Raw genomic sequence first — 19,462 nt, 5'->3', positions numbered from 1 at the left:
TAATTTGTTTATGTTTAATTATCTTTTAGACACTTATGTCAAGGTACAAAAACACTTCAAGGGCTTACTGTACATAACAAATATTTATCTCTGTAAGTGTGAAAAAAAATTATATATCATAAGCACAAAACTAATATATATTTACTAAATTTATGATGTAGTGAGGACAATGAAGAAATATGATACAGTGAATACCTGTCTAAACTAGACACTTTTAAAGCCCCTTTGTATAATTTCAATTGCATGTCTAACCTTTGTAAACTGGACACCTGTCTATACCAACAAATTTTTATTCCAAAAGGGGTGCAGTTTAATCAGTTTTCACTGAATTAACAGTTTACTGTTAACTTGCAAATTTTCTTTGTTTTGCAATTTTAGAAAGCTACCCACCACTTTAAATCAGTAATGCTTCATCAAACCTTTTGATAATCTTCCTTAATCAAAAAAAAATTGACACAGTTTTGTTTTAGTGACAAAGATCAAAGAACTAAAAAAAAATAAAACTGCTAAAACATTTCCCAGTTAAAAATAATCCACTAAGTCATTGTGATGCATCACATTTTTTTGATAAATGATCAAATTTAGGCACCAATTAATAACAAATGCCTTTTATCTCATTACTCACCCATCCCCAAAATACGTTTTCTTTCAAGTATGCTATTAAATAAAAATTCCAAATGCGAATTATCACATGCATATTTTTTTTAAATTTACAATTTATTGTTATTCAAAGTTAAAAAAAAGTTACATGGATAATAGCACAAATATAATCTATATGTATATCAGTTGTATAAAAATGTTGAGGAAAAAAAAAACAGAAACACTACAACCATGGTTGTCATTTGTTCTAGTCATTCAAAATCTGATAAGTACATTTAGTACAAAGAAGTTGAGCAAGATTTAGGATATAACTGTATAGTATATTAGGACTTGAAGGTGTTAATCATAGATTTTACTGGGCAAACTGGGTTTAATATATAATGGAGCAACAAGATAGATGTTAAATGGTTATTTGTTATTTGTTTAACTAACAAGATGTCTATTAATTTTTTTCCACTTTTTACCCTTTGACCTTAAAGATACTCTTCCATGGAAACACAAGTCACTTGATCGCAATTCTATTTCCTGATTGGGCAAATACTAATAATTTAGTGGTGTCAAAAAAAAAAAACTGTATCCAAAATTGAAATGGTGTGTAATGTGTTATTTCCTGAATGAAATGTAGAAAAAAATTTAGTTAAAAATAACAAATATTACTGCATTGCTATATCTTTTTTAAAGATAGCACTTGTTATTACTGAAGAATGATATACCAATTTTTTAACCAATATATTGAAAACAAGCTAACATAAGCTAGCTACTTCACTACAGTAAGATGCATTATATTTTACCAGTATTATTTTAATATACCTTAAAAATTATTACAATGCTTTTTGTTCACACATTGGCTCATTTTTCAGGCATTCAAGTCTGATACATATAACGGTATTTCAAATTGATGCATTGTAACCTACAAAATATTTGATACAAAACAATTCAAGGAAAATTGACAAAAACCTTCAAATTATACACTGTTTTTTTAAACTTGTTTTGAACTTGTATGTACCACAATACACTGTAACTCAAATGCATAATAAGTTCATAGCAGAATTTTTTTTTCAAAGTTAGCATTTTTAGCTTGCAATATAAGGTACATTTTCATATGTTTTCTAACATGGCAAATCATGTACCCATCTATGGAAACCTTTAAAATATTAATTAATATTCTACATTAATAAATTATCAAGAAAAAATAGGGCATTAATGAAACATTAAGTGATACCCACCACGTAATGTTGAAAAAAAAAGGAGATGACAAAATGGTCTTACTCGAAATCTACATTTTGGATTTTGCAGGTAATTAAACTTAACCTGAATTTTATTGTACAAAACAGATGTGCAAAGTTAAAAAAAGGTCAATGATCCATTCTAAATTATCATCTGAAAACCATCTGGGGACAGACTGAGACACATATTTTTTGGAGGGTATCACATAATACATGTACTGTGCCACTTAGTGGGTGAGCCTTCTCAGTTCTTAAAATCAAACAATTTCATTTTTGTAGTAGGGCAAAATATTCTATTTAAATTTTAATTATACAAAGCCAGACAAAATTTTAAAAAGGCAGAAAGAAAAATCAATGTTTTATTGCAAAGTTAATAAATTAAGTTAGCAATATTTAGCAAATATAACCCTTTGTTGAATTAAACACAAAACTTTTTATACAAAAAATAAGGGGATAACAGAGTCATTGAGATATGGTTAACACGGTTGTTTCAAATTTTAGATACATAGATATTTAAATGTATTTCCAATTTATTTTTGTAAAAAGAGATTATTCATCATGGTATACATAGTGATTCATATTAGCCCTGGAATACATATTTAAGGGTTGAAATTCATAGACAAACATACATAAAGAGAAACAAATGATAAAAGGCCTGGGTTTTATTTTAAAAAAATAATCTCAATTAGAGAATTTCCTCAAATCCTGTGCTTTTCCTGAAATTGTCCAATTTCAAGTGATCTGGTTGGTCAAAATTTGAGTTGAGGGAGGACTGAAGGAAAATCTCAATTGGATTTTTAATGGCACCTGGCTCTAATCAGACTAACAACTGGTGCATTCATAGAGAAATGATGAAAAGGACTATTGAAAAAGATACACTCACAATACATTTAACATTCAATACAGAGATAAAAAATAATAACATATTATTATAAAACATTCAAAAAAATATTGGCAATTTTCTACCTAACATAAGATAAAAACACATTTTGCATTTGTAGTTTTCCAATACAGACCTTCTAGGGTCGCAAAATAATCATTTTATCTAACTCTAAGAACATATATAAGAAGTTGCCTGCACAACATTGTTGAAATTGAATTGAATTCACTACTGGTGATGTAGAAGGTTGCATTTTGTAGTACAAATATTTTTAGATCCATGGATTGAATTATATAAATTATTGTTAAGTATCTAGATTTAAAGTACATGTACTTTGGCCAAAATTAATAATCCATTAAACACTAGAAAGAGCAGCATTAAAGTTGACACTTCAAGCACAATAATATCAATGGTGACATTCCCTATCTATGCTACCATCACTTATTGGCTAGACAAAGAATAGGACTTGTAAGTTTCAACTTGTGAATTCTGGAGTCCTTAACCACCATTTAAAAGCATAGGAAGCAGTTGTTGATAGAGTAAAGACTACAATTAATGAAAAGCTCTAATGCCTAAATACAATGATAAAGATATGATGTACAGATATTATCGCTATACTATAAGAAGTTTGATAATGACACAAAATATAAAATTCTGAGAGTTATGTATCATATTTATGTACTCAGAAGTAGCAAACTAAATATAGATCACTTTTAGGTTTTGAGTGCTTTTAACAGAAGAAATTTTTTAATAAAAAAAAAATGGGAATGAGGCTTACAAGCCCTATTCAAGGTCTGACTATGAAACTCGCATTTCATTTTTAAACTTGTATTTCTCTCATTTCATAATAAATTTTAAAAAAGGTAAAAATAGTTGAAAGATTCAAACCTTCCTCTTCCTTTCTATTGAAGAGATGCTCAAGTTGAATTATAAGGCTGTAAGAAAAGTTAAACTTTCATGAGTAGTAACAGCCTATTGAAAACACGATAAAACTCCCAATATGGATAACCCACCCATGTTTAAAATATCAATGTGTACTTGCAGCAAAGTTGCTCTCATTAAAAAAGTCATACTTAAAAGCACTGATACAGTACATTAACGTTCACATATTAATCCCAGCCAAGTCTTTTGATTTGCCTATAATGTCAGATAAAGTACTAATAACTTCTTGTACTTTCAATTGCTCTGTACTTCCAAATTGTTGTAATAATTCTTGCTCTTTGTCTTTCAAAACACGCTGAAATGCAAGTAAAATTCTTAAATAAATCTCCAAAAATAGTCTCAGCAAGCTATCTTATTTTAACTGGTCCCATTGGTCAGGAACATTCAATTTACATAAACTGCCTGCATTTTTTAGCATTTTCTATTATGCATATAAATAAATATTTACAATAGCCTTTGACTTGGTTGATTGACTCCAATGGCAGATATTTCATGCATTTCAGGGCAAAAAAGTTGAACCAATCGAACAGACCCTGCTTTTCACAAGCCACACCCTGAGATGGATCTTTAATGTGCTAAATCACAGAAGCAATAGCCTGCAGGAAGGCATGTCATCCCCTATCATTCATTACTTTGAGCTGACCAGTTGTCAACTTCTTTGTGCCCTATGCTTGTTAAAAATGCAGTAACTACCAATTTTAAAGTCTTTCATATGACTCAGTCAGTGATCTAACCCACAATCTCCTGCATTCAAAGCAAAAATGCTATGTATTTTAACATAATCCGATGTAATACTTACAGATAGTATTGATTATCTTAATGCAATGAATTTCAAGCCCAAGTAAAATATCATCAATTTGAGTGAAGATTGCTGTAGTGTGCTTATCAATGTATTTGTTCATTTATGTGTTTCAGTACAGATACCTGTTCTTTCTTTTTGTCAGGTATCTATTCTATAAATGTTGATCCGTTAATGCTAGCAAAGGATTTTTACTCTTATAATTAAGTAGAATTGGGGACAGAATTTAGCCCTGTGCCAAAATCTAAATGTGCTGTATTGTCCTGTTTTTGGTGATGTGACAAATGAAAATCCCTTTGTACTTCAGATGCCTCACTGGTACAGTGCTTACCTGCATGGTTGTAATGGTATCTCTGATTGGACTACCTCCTAATGACATAAACATCTCGCCTGGCCTTGCATCCCTCATCTGAGCTGGTGTTACTGGTAATCTACATAAAAAGTTTCCAAGTTGACATAAGCAGAAAAGAAATAGGGTATATCTAAAAAGACTATAATCCACAATATCAGAGTCTCTGATGTAAATGAAATTTGAATGTTTAAAGGTTCAGCTGGTGGAAATAGTTGACTGTTATCAAAGAGATACGTCTTGCCTGTTCTAAAAATTATTAAGTCAACAGACCATGACTGCAGAGGCATATGCATGAAATGGATATAGAATTGCGCTGTAGTGATACTTCATACCAAATATGACTGACTTAGCATAAGTGCTTCAAATCAAACTAACCTAATTAGTAAACTTAACATGAAAATCTTAACATAGACCCAGATACCAACACTGGAAAAGTAATACCATAGTCTTGCCTTAAGTTTTAACATTCAGGTGAGAATAAAATGATACCTTTTTGGAGTGCTAATATTTTAAATGATACCTATTCCTTAAATGACAACAAAAATATTTCTACATGTTTATAAAGGTGTAATATTAATTAGCTTACCTGGGGTCAAATTTGGGTGTAATTAAAGGAGTTTCCCAACCTGCTGCTGCCAAACCTCTACTTACAGGTGTGAAATACCTGTAAAATAATGTAAACATGCAATTTAACTAGATATCATTGAGATGGGAGCCAACTCTGTGGGCCCTGCTGTCAATAACATGTGGTAAATAAGCTGATATGAAGCATTACTTGAAGTTATTATGACATACCCACTGGTATTGGTTAATATACATGTCAAGTATTAACTTTGAATTCATAATGGTTCTCAACATATAGAGCAGACACAATCTTTACTGCAGGACATGGGTTTGTCAACTGAAACAAAAGTTTTTGACCTTGACCTTTGACCTAGGAAGTTGTACATACATTATGACACACCCTCTGGTGTTGGTTAATATATACATGTCAAGTATAAACTTTGAAATCATAACAGTTCTCAAGATATAGAGCGGACATGATCTTTACCACAGGACATGGGGTTGTCAACTGAAACCAAAGTTTTTTTTTTACCTTGATCTTTGACCTAGGAAGTTGTACATACATTATGACACACCCTCTGGTGTTGGTTAATATACATTTAAGTATAAAGTATGAAATCATAACGGTTCTCTAGGTATAGAGTGGACACGAATTTGTTAGGGACGGACTGACAGACTGATCATTATAGGGCGACCCGCCTAAGGCGGGGCACTCATTAAATGTTAACAGAACTATCGGCTAAAAAATACACTGTAAAGAACAATAATGTTGTTTCATATTGTTGATGTATTCTTAAATTGTTTTTCTGTATCAATTTTGAATTGCTACTCAGTGTTCATGGTTGTGAGATTTGCTTCATTCAGAGAGACAGATATGAAGACATTACGGTTCAGTACAATGAAAAAATTTTTTACTGTTTAATGAGGGAACAATTAATTTATTTCCCCTTAATATCTATTATTATCTTCACTAAAGCAAAATAAATATACATGTATGATTTAAATTTAACACAAATACTAAAAGAATGGCTTTAACTATCTTCCTTGAAGAAAACAAAAACAATGTCATAGAAGTCTTTAGCAACTATTTTTTCATCATAGAAGAATATTTTTTTGTAACTTACCCATTTGGATTCCTGTATGTTGATCTAGTGGCACTTTGAGGTGGTGGCATTGTGTTTGAAATGTTTGCTAAAATACTGCTATTCTTTCCTTTCTTAGCAGTTAATTTCAGCCTAGATTTCTTAAAAAGAAATTCACATAAAAAATTGCTAAAGATCCTAACTTATGGTTGCAACACATACGCTACAGACTTTTTTTCTATACAGAAACACAGTTGACAACTGTGATATTAAACTAAGATCAAACCTGACCAGGCCCTAGGGACACAAAACTTGAAAATTACTCAAGTCTTAGGAAATTCTGAACTCTTTAATTTCAACGACCGATTAAAGTTACCATGAAAGTTTTATGGCGGTGGGGAAAGATGTTTTCAGATATAAAATATAGTATGTTCAACATATACTTCATGAATACTGGCGACAATAGGAAGTAAAATGATCTTATTTTCCCTGGTCAGAAATGACACCTCCCGCTTTATATGAATTACCAATAAGTCACATTATCAGTTTGATAGGATAAAGACAAGATATAAAGTTTCTTTTCAAAAGTCTGCATAAAGATTACACTTTTAATATTTTGGTGGTGATAAACTCTAACTGACTATATAAAATCTATACCATTGCTTACCTTAGATGATCTCATGACACTGTTTTCATTCGTCCCTTCTTCTGATATAGTGTCATACATTCTAGTAGAATTCATTCTCGACCTTCAAAAATAAAGCAATCAATACCGATTACTGAAGCGAAAAATAGGTTGCAGAAAGCTTTAAAACAAATTTTAAACGTGTGATTACACAAAACTTGGAAAAGTATATATTATACATAAATACTGAAAAGCTGATTGTTAAATGTTGAATATTTGCAATTCACACTTGCAAACTTGGAAAAGTATACATTATACATAAATACTGAAAAGCTGATTGTTAAATGTTGAACATTTGCAATTCACACTGATCTATTGCTCTACTTCAGATTTAAGTTTGCTCTAAGTCTTACTCCCAACATTAAACATGCAGTCCAACTATTTCTTTCCTTACACTTTTTGAGCTGAATATTAGAGAGTGTGCAAATCTCTGTGATTCGCTTTAAGATAGTTTGAATCTGTGTATCACATTATATAGAGATAAATTATTAACTGTAAACAACTTCAGGAGATTGAACTGAAAATAAAAAAAAACAAAAAACAAAACCTATCTAGCTAAAGCAGCAAACTGGGTAGCTTAGTTTCATGCCAAAAAAAAAATATTAGGGACACAAAAGGATGTTAGACAGCCTATCAGGCAAGCCTATAATCTGTATAACCTATCAAGGTAAAACTGTATTTAAAAAAAATTAAATCATTCTAATTATAGGTTACTGATTTTTATGTCACTAAAATTTACAACAAACAAAAGAAGCAAAGACAAAAAGGATGTGTATAGGTCACAGGTCACAAAAAAGATAAGTTTACACACAGTTGGGTACATCATGCTAAAGCTGCAAAACAAATTTCAAATCAATCCATGAAGAATTGAAGAGATTTGTGATGCAAAATATTCGATAGATTTACATACAAAGATACGGACAATAACAAAAGTTAATACCCTGATACATCAAGGCAGAGCATAATAATATAAAAATTCATCTAACTGAATGAAGCCTTAAATATTTTTCTAAACAAAACAAACAGTTTTTTTCAATGTATTAATATATTTTAATATACCTTGAACACGCCTTCTTTGATGTAGATAATACTTTTATCTGGGCTAAATCAAAATCATCATCTGTTTCTCCTAAGTCAGGGTTGTCAAGAACAGCATCTACAGTTCCTCCTAAAGCTAAAAAAAGAAGATGACATTTAAGCCTCACAACTAACTTTATAAATAATATTATACAGTGTGCCACAAGTTACTTACAACAAGATATCATGACAGGGAATCCATCGCTTAAAACTCGCTCTAAATAAACTAGTTTTTGACATATTGTTTTAAGGTTAAGACAATATACCTACATGCAAATATCAAAAGCCTATGACAAGATTTATGACAGACCCATGTGCAGACATTATAATTGAAATGTCAGGTTTCTTAAACTTTGTTTATCCATAGTAACCGCCTAACCTTTGAAGAGCACATAAAAAGTGATTTACTACTAAAGGGGGTCTTTAACGTCCTTGACTACCCTGTTGGGTCTCGCACGGATGGCCCAATTTGGTAGGCTTTAACAAAAATATTATATTTATTTTAAAAAAAGTGATTTACTGCTGTTTGCTTTTATATATCTTTGAATGCAAATGTACAATTAGACATTAAGAGGGGTGTCTTGCCTAAAGCAGGAACTGCTCACCCTTAAAGAGCACCTAAGTTTTCCCCCAGCTTGTCTCTGTGTGTATTTTCTCGTTTTGTCTTTCTTGATAATCCTGCATTTATATTCCAATCTACATATAATTTTCCAAGGTAACATTTGGGCAAAATACTTACCAATGAAGTCACTTAATTTCATCTGTCTAATAGGCTAGATTGATGAAATAGAAAATATAAAGAATTCAACTTGGGTCACAAATAACAATCTATATCATGCAGGAAAGATCCTTGACATGTATATGAAGAAATAGAAAAGTTCATCACAGTATCACTCATATACAATTGTAAAATATACAATATGGTTAATGTTGCTATTTCACAATTAAATTAGAGATGGTTCATCTGGAGCAGAATAGAGAAGAATTTAAAAATACTTAAAATTTAATTTATACATAGATATTAAGTACATTCCAGGAACTGGTACCATCAACGTTAAAAAATGCTTAAGACGTAGAATATTCTTAACTTGCATGATGGTAACTTCAATCGAAGTCTTTGAAATTGATGATTTCACAAACTGATAAGAATTTTCTCAGTCTTATGTAATTTTTTTAATTTTGTGTAGCTCGGACCTGGCTATAAATGGTTCAGTGTTCATTTTATTAGCTGATACATATTTTGTAGTTCAGTCTACCAGCTGTAGAGCTACAATTAAAATAACATACCCTTGGTAAAGCTTTTATTTCATTTAGATAGCTTGCTTCAATGTGACTAAGGACGCTTTGAACAAGTTTCTCAAGTTTCATCTTTTTATCTTCAACTGAAAGGCAAACAATTTTCTTTATACTTGAAACAACTATAACATTTGTACTCAATATCAGGGCCTAATCTACACATCAAGGGCAAGGAGAAGTTTTAGAAAATTCTGTTTGAAAAATGACAATATTAGTATTTTTGTCTATGTAATCTATTACAAAAACTTAGCCATGTCATAGACAAATGGGAGAAGTGAACACAAACAAGGAGAAGTTTTTGTTCATATCTCCTTCTAGATTGTGCCCTGCAACATGAGCTATAAAGGGCAATTTTTTAACAACTTTAAATATTAGATCAGTCATCTTTGTGCAGAAGTCTTATGAGTGTCAAAACCTAAACCAATTTTATTAAGTTAGGAATAAAATGTAATGCCTTATAAAAACCATTTTTTTCAAAAAACCTTTTATTCTTGTACAATATACAGAAAATACTTGATTAACAGTCAATAAATTGAGTTGAAATATGGTTCATAATTGTTTTTTCTCACAAGAACAATTCACATCTTGACTTGTTGGGAATTAAGTGCAGTGATTTGAATAAAATTAGGCAATGCAACATGTATTGCATTCAAGCAAAAATGTTTAAGAACAGCATATTGATACTCTGTGTGTTTGCTTTAGAAAAAGACCCATGCTGAAGCTTTTTTTCCAAATCACTGCATATGTCCTAAAAAATACTTCAACATTTTGAGCAATCCAGCCCAATTTTGGCCATGGCTGATGAGGTCAAGGACAAATCAGAAGTTTTTACCTCGACAAGGTTGTAGACCAAACTTGATAAACTCACCTTTGTCATCAAAGTCACTTAAAAAAACTCTAAGTTTCTCCTCTTTTTCCTCCTTTGAAAGTGTGTTGCCTTCATTTCCCTCTGGTAAGACAGGCTTAGCTCTGGTAGATCCTTTAGCTTTTCTTCTGGGCATTATTCAACCTACTAAAAAAATAATAATATAAAATGTATTTAACAAAAATATATGCCAAAATAATCCACTTTGCCAATAGGAAAAATGAAGATACAATATTTTTTAACTCTTTGTTAGTACGCTCAAAGTTCAAACTAATAAATATAACCGTTTGTGAACATGTAGTTGAGCATCTGATATATAACATGGACATGTACATGTACATGGGATAGCAAATTTATTAGTATTTGTAACTGGCTACCCAGTCCATCATTCTAATTGAGATAAAACATTAAACCAGGTAAAGACCACCAATTCAACCCTTCCTGCAATATCTATTACGGTGTTGTTAAAATTTGGATTTTCAGAAATTACATTCTATACCACCTCTCTAAGCAGTCATATACTACATTGGACATTTTCAAGCTGAGTTATAAATATAATATTACATTTTATTTGAAAAAGTTCTTTAATTTCCTATTTCCCTTTATTTTGTTATGAATTTTATACATTTGTACAACTTTTAATAAGACCTGTTGTGAAATTTGTGTGCAAAGTGTTCTATTATAAGAGCAAGACAGTCAAAACAATTAATTTTTGGCCAGTAAAAAATTTACATCACTGGCCCAAATGCCTTTAGTGCTGGTCCATGGTAGGGGATCACTTAAGAAATCTCAAGCCTTTCTCTTTGCTGTTTCTGTAAGCCATGCTTGATAATTATCACAGTCAATTATTGATTCACTAAACTTATGGACATGTATGTGTTGTGTATCTACATATTGTAAGTCTGTACATATAACAAACTTTGGAATTCAGTGGACATGTGATTTAAGGGTTTTAACCTAAACCTGTGGTGGCCAATATGTATAGTTCTTTACAATGACAGTAGAAATTTTAGTAGCCCAAACCAAAGTTTATAGGCCAGTGGGTCCCTGCTAATTTCAAACCCTGGATTTATTTAAGAATAATTACCACTTGCCCAGTAATTTAGTTTTTGGCCAGTACACAATGTAACTACCCCTGTTTTAGAAGTTTTTGTCTGCAAATTTTTTGTTCAAATATTTATCTACTTATACGAAGTTTTTAAAACCCAGCATCTGGTGGAATTTTAATCAATTCTGGTTGAAAATTATGTATCTGCGACCGTTCCTTTCCAAATGTAATAAGCTCTGCCCAAACTCTCGTCACATGCAATTCCACATATCAATGGGTCAAATACCAACCAAATTGGGTTTCTCATGAAAATTATCAAAACTTAAAATAAAAAATAACGGTCCTACTAAACAAAGAGTGGTAGAGAGCACAAAAGTCTGGTAAAGACTGGTATCGTAATTTTGAATTATTTGAGAAAATAAATGTTTCTTAGTATCTATATAGTGTTTATTTTTCTATGTGGCCATTGAATATAATATATCAACTACTATTCTGGATATTTATTCATAGATCTGCATCTAGACATTGTCGCGCGATCAGTTCACAAAGTCTGGTGATGTGAAGGAGTTAAATAGCTATTTATTTACAAAAACAATGATGTATGGTATATAACTTGTTATGATTCAAAGTTATTTTATTAAATTAACGTGTCTTTTTAAATTTAAACATGATTTTTGGAGTATGTATTTCCACTCGTAGACTGTTCAAAATGGCGACTAGATAAATAAACTAATAATGTTACGGTGACGGTGAGAAAACGTAATTAGTCAGTAAATAGATTTGAATGTCAAAATATCCCATATATTTTTTGTGGTAAATGATATAGTTGTTTACTTTGTATGTACTAATAAATGCTGCCATTGGTAATATGTGTTATAGTATATGTAATATTCAACCATTAAAAAAGACCTGACATATGTTTTTTTTTAAAAAGAAATGATATAAAATAATTTTAGATAATTTTTTAGGTAAATAACAGAAAAAAAAATGAATTATCAATGATTGGTTGATTGAGTATTCATTAAGTTCAACTTTCCCCTTAAATTTCTCTTTGTGGATTTTAAATTTTATAAATTATTTTTTGATTGAATATTCTAGAATAAATTTTCTATATGAAACCAAACTTATCCGACATAAAAGGAAATGAAGGGAGAGGGTATGGTTGATCACTGGAACTTTGGCTAAAGAATTTTGGGAGCCCACCCCCACACGTTTCATAGCCTTGACATAGCATGGGGGCTCCTCCATTATTTACATAATTACTGTATGTAATGGTTGTCTAATATGAACATTGCCTGGATATAGCCTTTCTGTGCTGATCGGGCTTAAAACACCACTAATTAATATATCTATTTGAACATTCTTTACTGTTTTTTTTTTCATCTCCATTCTGAATCCATTTTATATTTACTCTATCCTTTGTTTACAACGAATCTGTCGTGACATCTGGGAGTTATGAATGAGTGATAAAATACAATATTAAAGACTGAAAAAGTTTTAAAAACATATGAAAATGACAAAATGACATGATTAAAATACAACTCGCATAAAAACAATATTACACACTGAAATTGTCACAAATTGTGTACCTCCAGACTTTACGGCCGCCATGCTGGGGAAACGAAAATGTTGAAGTTGTGACCGTATGTAAATAAATGTCTACAGAAATGCACCTAAAACATTTATTTTAGCTAAAAATAAAAGAATATCACTATTTAGATACAAAGAAACTTTTATTCAATAAAATAAATCAATATTTCGGTACTATTCTTTACCAGACTTTTGTGCTCTTTACCACTCTTTGTTTAGTAGTACCCAAAAATAAAACTTTTGCAATGAATTTGGTATTTGCATACAGGAAAATGAATCCAGGATTGAACTATGTCTGAAGACAAGTGTGACATGAATGATTTTAATCTGAAGGTTGTTAGATTGGTTTTGAAGTGCACTACTCTGCAGTACTGCTCAATATCAAACTTTTTGTAAGGCACATCTTTCTGACCCAAAACTGACATATCAATAGTAACAGACTTCATCCATAACATTGTAAGAGAAAAGTGATGGCTCCCTTTCATGCAGATAAATTTTAACAGTAGCACTTGATGGGTGTTCCGTTAGCTTGAAAAATATCCTTTCAAGAACTATTTTTCTCTATGTCTATGATCTGCTGTATTATCTTCTCTAAACTTGACAACCCTGTGCCAGGCTATGACATATCAAAATGTACAGAATAGAGTCTTTAACAACGTTGGGTATGACTCGTTTCATTAATAAGATTCAAGGTAAATGTAAAGGGTCAATATATTAATATTTTCGAAGTATTGTTTACCTACAAAATTGAATTTAGCGCTGATTTGATCTTTTCAAGGTCTTATTATTTCCGGTAAATCTAGTGACGATAAAAACGCCACACGGACCAAGAAGCAGTATATCATGTGACATGTCACATGATTTCATCATGGTAGACGCACACTTGCTGATAAACAGAGCTTTTTTGGGTAATTTTACTCACGGCAGCATTACCCTATAGATGGAAGAAATAAATGGACATTCTAGTTTCAAAAACAAGAAAAAAAAAAACCTAACTGAATAAATCAAATGACAAAAATTAATGTACATATAATTATAAAGCCACTAACTTTAGGTTACAGACCACCAATTCAACCAATGAGCATTTGGAACATACGCAAAAATAGTCCTACGCAGAAATTACCCCTGTTCCTCATAGTGCTGTGAAAAAAGTTCTCATCTCATTTAAAAAAATTTAAACAGTTGCTGAAAAGAAAAACATTTCTGTACATTTTATAGGTGCATTTTGCTTCTTGTGATGTGAAGCCTAATCTCCATAATGATTTCTAAATATACCCCTATCTTGTGAAAACACTGGGATTTCCCATGCTATTTATAGACACTTCACTTCCGGTGACCAGTACTGCACTGCAAGTCTGTTAACCCCACATGCCATTCTGAGGATTGTGAGCTGACATATGTAGAATCATGCTGATTTATAGTCCTCTGCAGGTTAAAGTTAAGGTAAAGTCCAGAGAAGCCATTGAATATTTTGAAATTAGCATAGAAGCCTATGGGAAGTGGAATTAGTGGTTTTTAGCCTAAAGTATTAATCCGAATTTCCTCTGACCGTGCAGCCCTCCTCTTTTTTATTTGGACATATCAATATCCAAATAAAGAAGAGAAGGTTTGCAGGGTCAGAGGAAATTCGGACTACTAAAGGAAAAGCAGAGACCTATAGGAGAGTTCTTTGTGATGTCATCTCTTACCTGTGATTTGGTTTTGGTTGGTAAAAAAAATCATTGAGTGGCATGGGGCATGAACTTTAAATCATCATATTTTTTTTTCATTTTAAACAAATCTTTTGCTTCCATACACTGCCAAAAAACTCTTTTTGTCCATGGAATTTTTAGATAAATGTTCAGTTATAAGACTATATAAGCCTAAAATTTTTAAAATAATTTTATATGAAAATAGAGGTTTACATTTAATTATTATTTCAAATTTATTTCCCAAGTAAAAGAGTTTTAAATACTCATACAAGATATGAATTCTTCATCTGAATTAAACATTTTACAGAACCAAAATTGTAGAAAAATAACAAAGCTATATAGTTTTGAAAATTGGGATTCTAATCATGAAATTGTTAATTGTTTATTTAGTTCTTTATTTGCAAACCAATTTGACACTTAATGATATGCAAGTTAGTGAATATGACATCACTAATGAAATTAGTGAACTCTCCTTTAATGAAAGTGATAAGAAACTTGTTAGTAAGCCAGTTTATCGATAAAATTATAACGCAGCAGAGAACGAGATTCCCTGACCTTTCCACTTATTAATTAAACTACTTTTTCCCCTTAGTGAAATGAACTTAAATAATTGGAGCAGATGATCAGAAGACATACAAATAGGGAACTGAAAATTTTATTCAATTATCTTTAAAAACAAAAAAAGTTGTGATAGGTTATTGTGAAAATTATTGATTTAATTTTGATTTATTTTCATTTTCGTAAAAATCAGGGTAGGTAACTTGTTTTCAATACTTTTGTTTTGTTTGTTTTGGTAGAAAGAAAAATGAGGTATGAATATGAAGCTAAGATATCAAAAATTGTGAAACTGAAGGTATTATTTCAATATTCGCAATACTTTTTTAGTTGTCGTTGTCAATTAGGTAAATATGAGATCTCCTTTCCCGCTGTGTGTTAATGCAAGATTTCAGTTAGTTGCAGATCTCGTTATTTACTGGTCTATGGGATAGGGTTCGATAAGGGCCATATATAAACCCTATTTAAAAAAAAGGAAGTTTGAATTAAAAGACAACAATTGTGATATGCACTGTTTAACGGATGATTAGATTGTTTAAAAATGGTTTTGAATTTTAACAATTAAATCAATTGTCAGTTTTAGAGAAGTCTGAAATCTGCCAAAACAACAAAATTGGGAAAATGCTAATTTTCAATTCAATTTTTTTGAAATCATAAACAATAATTTTGGGTCAAGTTGATGGAAGCACTCAAAAATGTTCTGAAAAGTGCCCAATTTTGGCATATTTGATAGAAATTCACAAATTTCCAAATTAAGGATGTCATATTTTCAATCATTTAAAGATGATATGCTTATAAATATGGTTGAATATGCTAAACCATACATTTAACATTTTAAATAACAGGAAAAAGTTCTCCATATCAAAATTCTAATTTTAAGCCATGCAGGGGCCATAGATGAGCCTGACCGTACCTTATCCTTTCCATTTCTTATACATTAATATATCAGCTTTACCTGCATATTGTGTTAATGGAATATAAATTTTCATAATGTAAACAAATTAATTTTCTGTAGCTTTATTTTAGTATATTTATTTTCATAGACCTTGAACTTGACACATCTTTCCCACAAAGTTGTATTTTGTTTCTTTCATTTTCATGTATCTATTGTTTATATCTTCTGTACTGTTTGACTACTGATATTACTGATTTTGACCAGTGGCAGATTTATGCTGCCTGTTTGTGTTAAAATATACCAAAATAATTAACCATAACAGAAGCTAGAAGTTTAGAATACTATAAAACCTGGTTCAACCCACCATATCTATCCAAAATGCCTACACCAAATTCAGGACCATTGTGGTGATTTCCAATTTTACCCTGATAAAGGCTGACATTGCCATTTTTTATTTTTTATTTTTCTTTTTATACACAAATTTATTGCGGTCGTATATTAGTAGGGCACAGATGTTGTCATCCTGATCATATTCATTGTATCATCATTGTCTGTGTCATCGCCCACAGACACTTGGTTTTTTGTGTGATGACTTAAGTTGTGGTTCAGCAATTGTTATGAAATTCAAAGAAATAACATTAAAAATATGGGAAAAAAAACGTCAAAAAAGGCAATAACTCCAACATGGCTTAACAGATTAAAACAAAAATTTGACTCAAATAGATCTCATCATGTTGAACACTTTTACCTGTGTCAGAATATGGCTATACCTAACAGTTTTGGAGATATATGCAAAAAACTTCTGTCTGACCCCTATGTTCAATTTTTAGTAATGGGGGCCATGTTTTTTGACAGATCAAAAATCCCCAGTTCTGTGCAGAACACCCTAAGAAACATTCATAACAAGTTTGGTTCTGATTAGTGTAGTAGTTTCATGAGAGAAGATTTTTCAAAGAAATAACATTGAAGATAGGGAAAAACATCAAAAGAGGGCAACAACTCCAACATGGCTTAACAGATTAAAACGAAAATCTGTTTGACCCCTATGTTCTATTTTTAGTAACAGTGGCCATGTTTTTCGATGAAAAATCACCACATTACTTCTATGCAGAATACCCTAAAAAACAATTCATGCCAAGTTTGGTACTAATTGGTCAAGTAGTTTCAGAGGAGTAGAGTTTTGAAAAATTGTTAACTAAGATGGACGACAAAGATGGATGCCAAGTGATGGCAATAGCTCACATGGCCTTTGGCCAGATGAGCTAAAAAGGACTTTTTATTTGTGGCCTGTTCTTAAAATTTGTTTTATTGGATTCATAATGAAAATCCCTGTCTGTATTTTTCAATCAAATTTCAGGTGTCTCTTATGGTTTTCAAGTCAAAAGGGGTCATAGGTCCCCACTTTAAAAAAAAAATGACTTTTTTGGAAAATTTGTATTTGAATTTCAAATTTTGGATCTGGAGTGAGGCTGTTACCTCTGATGAAAGCATCCCAATTTATCCACATAAAAGGATGGCTAAAAATAATCCCAAATAATATCAACTATTTCCCAACTGGTAGACACAGGGTATGATATAGTGTTTCTGTTAAAGTTACACTGATTTAATATTTATGACTTGTTTTTTTCTTGACATCCTATATAAAACTAATCTTACTTTCAGAAAGGGATGTACTTTTGAAAAAGGCCTACAATAACACAGATCCCTACAGAATTCTACTGCAAGGTGCCATATTACAAAACTGTTATACATGTATACTGATAAGTTCATGTGCTTTCTTTTTTTCATTTTAGGTTGAAATATCAGGATAACTGTTTGTATTTGAAACAAGAATATTTTAGTGATGAAACCAGTTTATCAACAATTGCAGAAGTCTTATCAAATACTTCAACAGTGTAAAGAGAAATGGCTTGAAACCTTACAACAATGTCAACAAGAAACTGAATCTCTACTGAACCTATCTGAACAATACAGCTGTTGTCATGCAGCTGATGTAGATGCTTTGTTACAGTCAAAGCCTGATGCGAAAATAAAACTTTTGTACAAAATATCATTTGAATGTGATAAAAAATTAGCCAAGCTTCATAATTTGTTGTAAGTATGGAGAAGGTAGTACATTTAAAAAAAAAATTGTTGCATTCAATAAACTTGTGGTGGTCTCATGGTAGCATGCTTGCTACATGTGCAAGAGGTGGTGGGTTTGATCCCCAGCCAAGTCATACCAACTTTTAAAAAATTGGTAGTCACTGCTTCTCAGCTAAGTTTGTAGTATTTAGGGGACAGAGTGACAACTGGTTAGCACAGAGTCAAAATAATGTGTCTGAATGGGGTATTGCTTCCGTTAGCAAAATATTGAACCAGCTCAGCGTGTCAGTCTAGTACAACGTTTGGTATGACCTGTTTCATAAATAAGATTCAAGGTAAATGTGATAGGTCAATATATTGATATTTTCAAAGTATTCTGTTTACTCTGTTCCATCAGTCAAATATTCTCATCCTTAATTCCTCATTTCTTAAGGAAAATTAATAAAGTACATTTCAATATTGATCAATATTTGCTGGAAAAATCATGATTTCTACCCCTATCCTAAGGTATTTTTTTTTGTTTTATTTTGTAAACTTCAGTTGTAGAGAACCAAATGTCATGAAATTTTGACATATTGATACTTGCTGTTAGAGGAAGCTTGTTTGTTAATAAGGAGGCACTAAAAATGTGGGACCAAAGGTGGTAAAAAATGTGTTAAGTTGAAATTAATGAAGAAGGTTCATTTCTCAGTCAATTTTGACAATTCGTTATTTAAATTGATTCTTAAATTTTTTTTTCAGAATATCAATCAGATTGTAAATACATTTGTAGTATAAAACATTTTCAGTCGTTGGAGTGCCAAAGTAGGGGGCACACCCTAAAATATAAAAATAGGAGGTGTGGTATGATTGCCAATGAGACAGTCATCCACCAAATGCTAAATTGACCTAATCCATAGTAAAATGAACATGAAAACAACAACAACCACTGGAATACAGGTTCATGGCTTGGGAAGGCATCTGTATGAGGTGTGGTTAAACATCTTTTTTTTTCTTGTCCAATTTTGAAAAAAAAAATTGTATTCCTAGTGGAAATCCCTGCTTGTATTTTTCTATCGGTATTGGAATTTTTGGTAACAAGGGGTCAAAGGGGCCAAAAAGCATCATTTTTAAAGGACTATATATTTTTTTAAATTGTCTGATTTTAATGATTTTTTTGTAAGTTTTTCCCCTTTAAAGGGCTTTAAGAAGTATGCTTGTAAGTTTACTCTATCGTTAACTGTTTTTGAG

General features: G+C 31.2%; 2 protein-coding genes across 5 annotated transcripts in view; one reads left to right on the top strand and one right to left on the bottom strand.

Moving 5' to 3' along the window:
* LOC148616229 (borealin-like) lies at positions 1-13,837 on the bottom strand. 3 transcript variants are annotated; one of them, XM_088583053.1, is made up of 10 exons: positions 13,750-13,837; positions 10,372-10,515; positions 9,495-9,589; positions 8,947-8,980; positions 8,190-8,304; positions 7,113-7,194; positions 6,488-6,606; positions 5,386-5,463; positions 4,779-4,878; positions 1-3,943 (listed from the first exon to the last, which is right to left on the bottom strand). In XM_088583053.1, exons 2-10 carry the CDS (start codon positions 10,502-10,504, stop codon positions 3,809-3,811), a joined length of 891 nt encoding a protein of 296 aa, XP_088439179.1. In that variant the 5' UTR covers positions 10,505-10,515; positions 13,750-13,837; the 3' UTR covers positions 1-3,808. The 3 variants fall into 3 exon arrangements, with proteins under 3 accessions (XP_088439179.1, XP_088439180.1, XP_088439182.1); XM_088583054.1 differs by having other exon boundaries at positions 13,746-13,825; XM_088583056.1 differs by having other exon boundaries at positions 10,372-10,512; positions 13,750-13,802.
* LOC148616228 (AFG2-interacting ribosome maturation factor-like) overlaps positions 13,787-19,462 on the top strand; it is a 9,851-nt gene continuing 4,175 nt past the window's right edge. Inside the window, exons 1-2 of one of the 2 annotated variants that reach the window (XM_088583061.1) lie at positions 13,787-13,914; positions 17,941-18,241. In XM_088583061.1, the coding sequence (XP_088439187.1) occupies positions 17,991-18,241 (251 nt within the window). In that variant the 5' untranslated portion in view covers positions 13,787-13,914; positions 17,941-17,990. Of the gene's footprint in view, positions 13,915-14,320; positions 14,450-17,940; positions 18,242-19,462 lie in introns of those variants that run through there. The other variant, XM_088583062.1, reaches the window with a different exon arrangement.

The sequence above is a fragment of the Perna viridis genome, chromosome 5, assembly GCF_037379345.1.
Source record: "Perna viridis isolate PV_CMFRI_1.1 ecotype Kerala chromosome 5, ASM3737934v1, whole genome shotgun sequence".
Lineage (NCBI taxonomy): Eukaryota > Metazoa > Mollusca > Bivalvia > Mytilida > Mytilidae > Perna > Perna viridis.
This window is presented reverse-complemented; position numbering and strand designations above follow the sequence as displayed.

Bases quoted from the DNA above. Each gene is read 5' to 3' on its own strand.
- LOC148616229 (XM_088583053.1), bottom strand. From the start codon at position 10,504: ATGCCCAGAAGAAAAGCTAAAGGATCTACCAGAGCTAAGCCTGTCTTA. The intron at 8,305-8,946 runs GTAAGTATTTTG...TTCTTTTTTTAG, and splicing joins GAAATTAAGTGACTTCATTG to CTTTAGGAGGAACTGTAGAT. The intron at 7,195-8,189 runs GTATATTAAAAT...TTATTTTTGAAG, and splicing joins TCAAAGAAGGCGTGTTCAAG to GTCGAGAATGAATTCTACTA.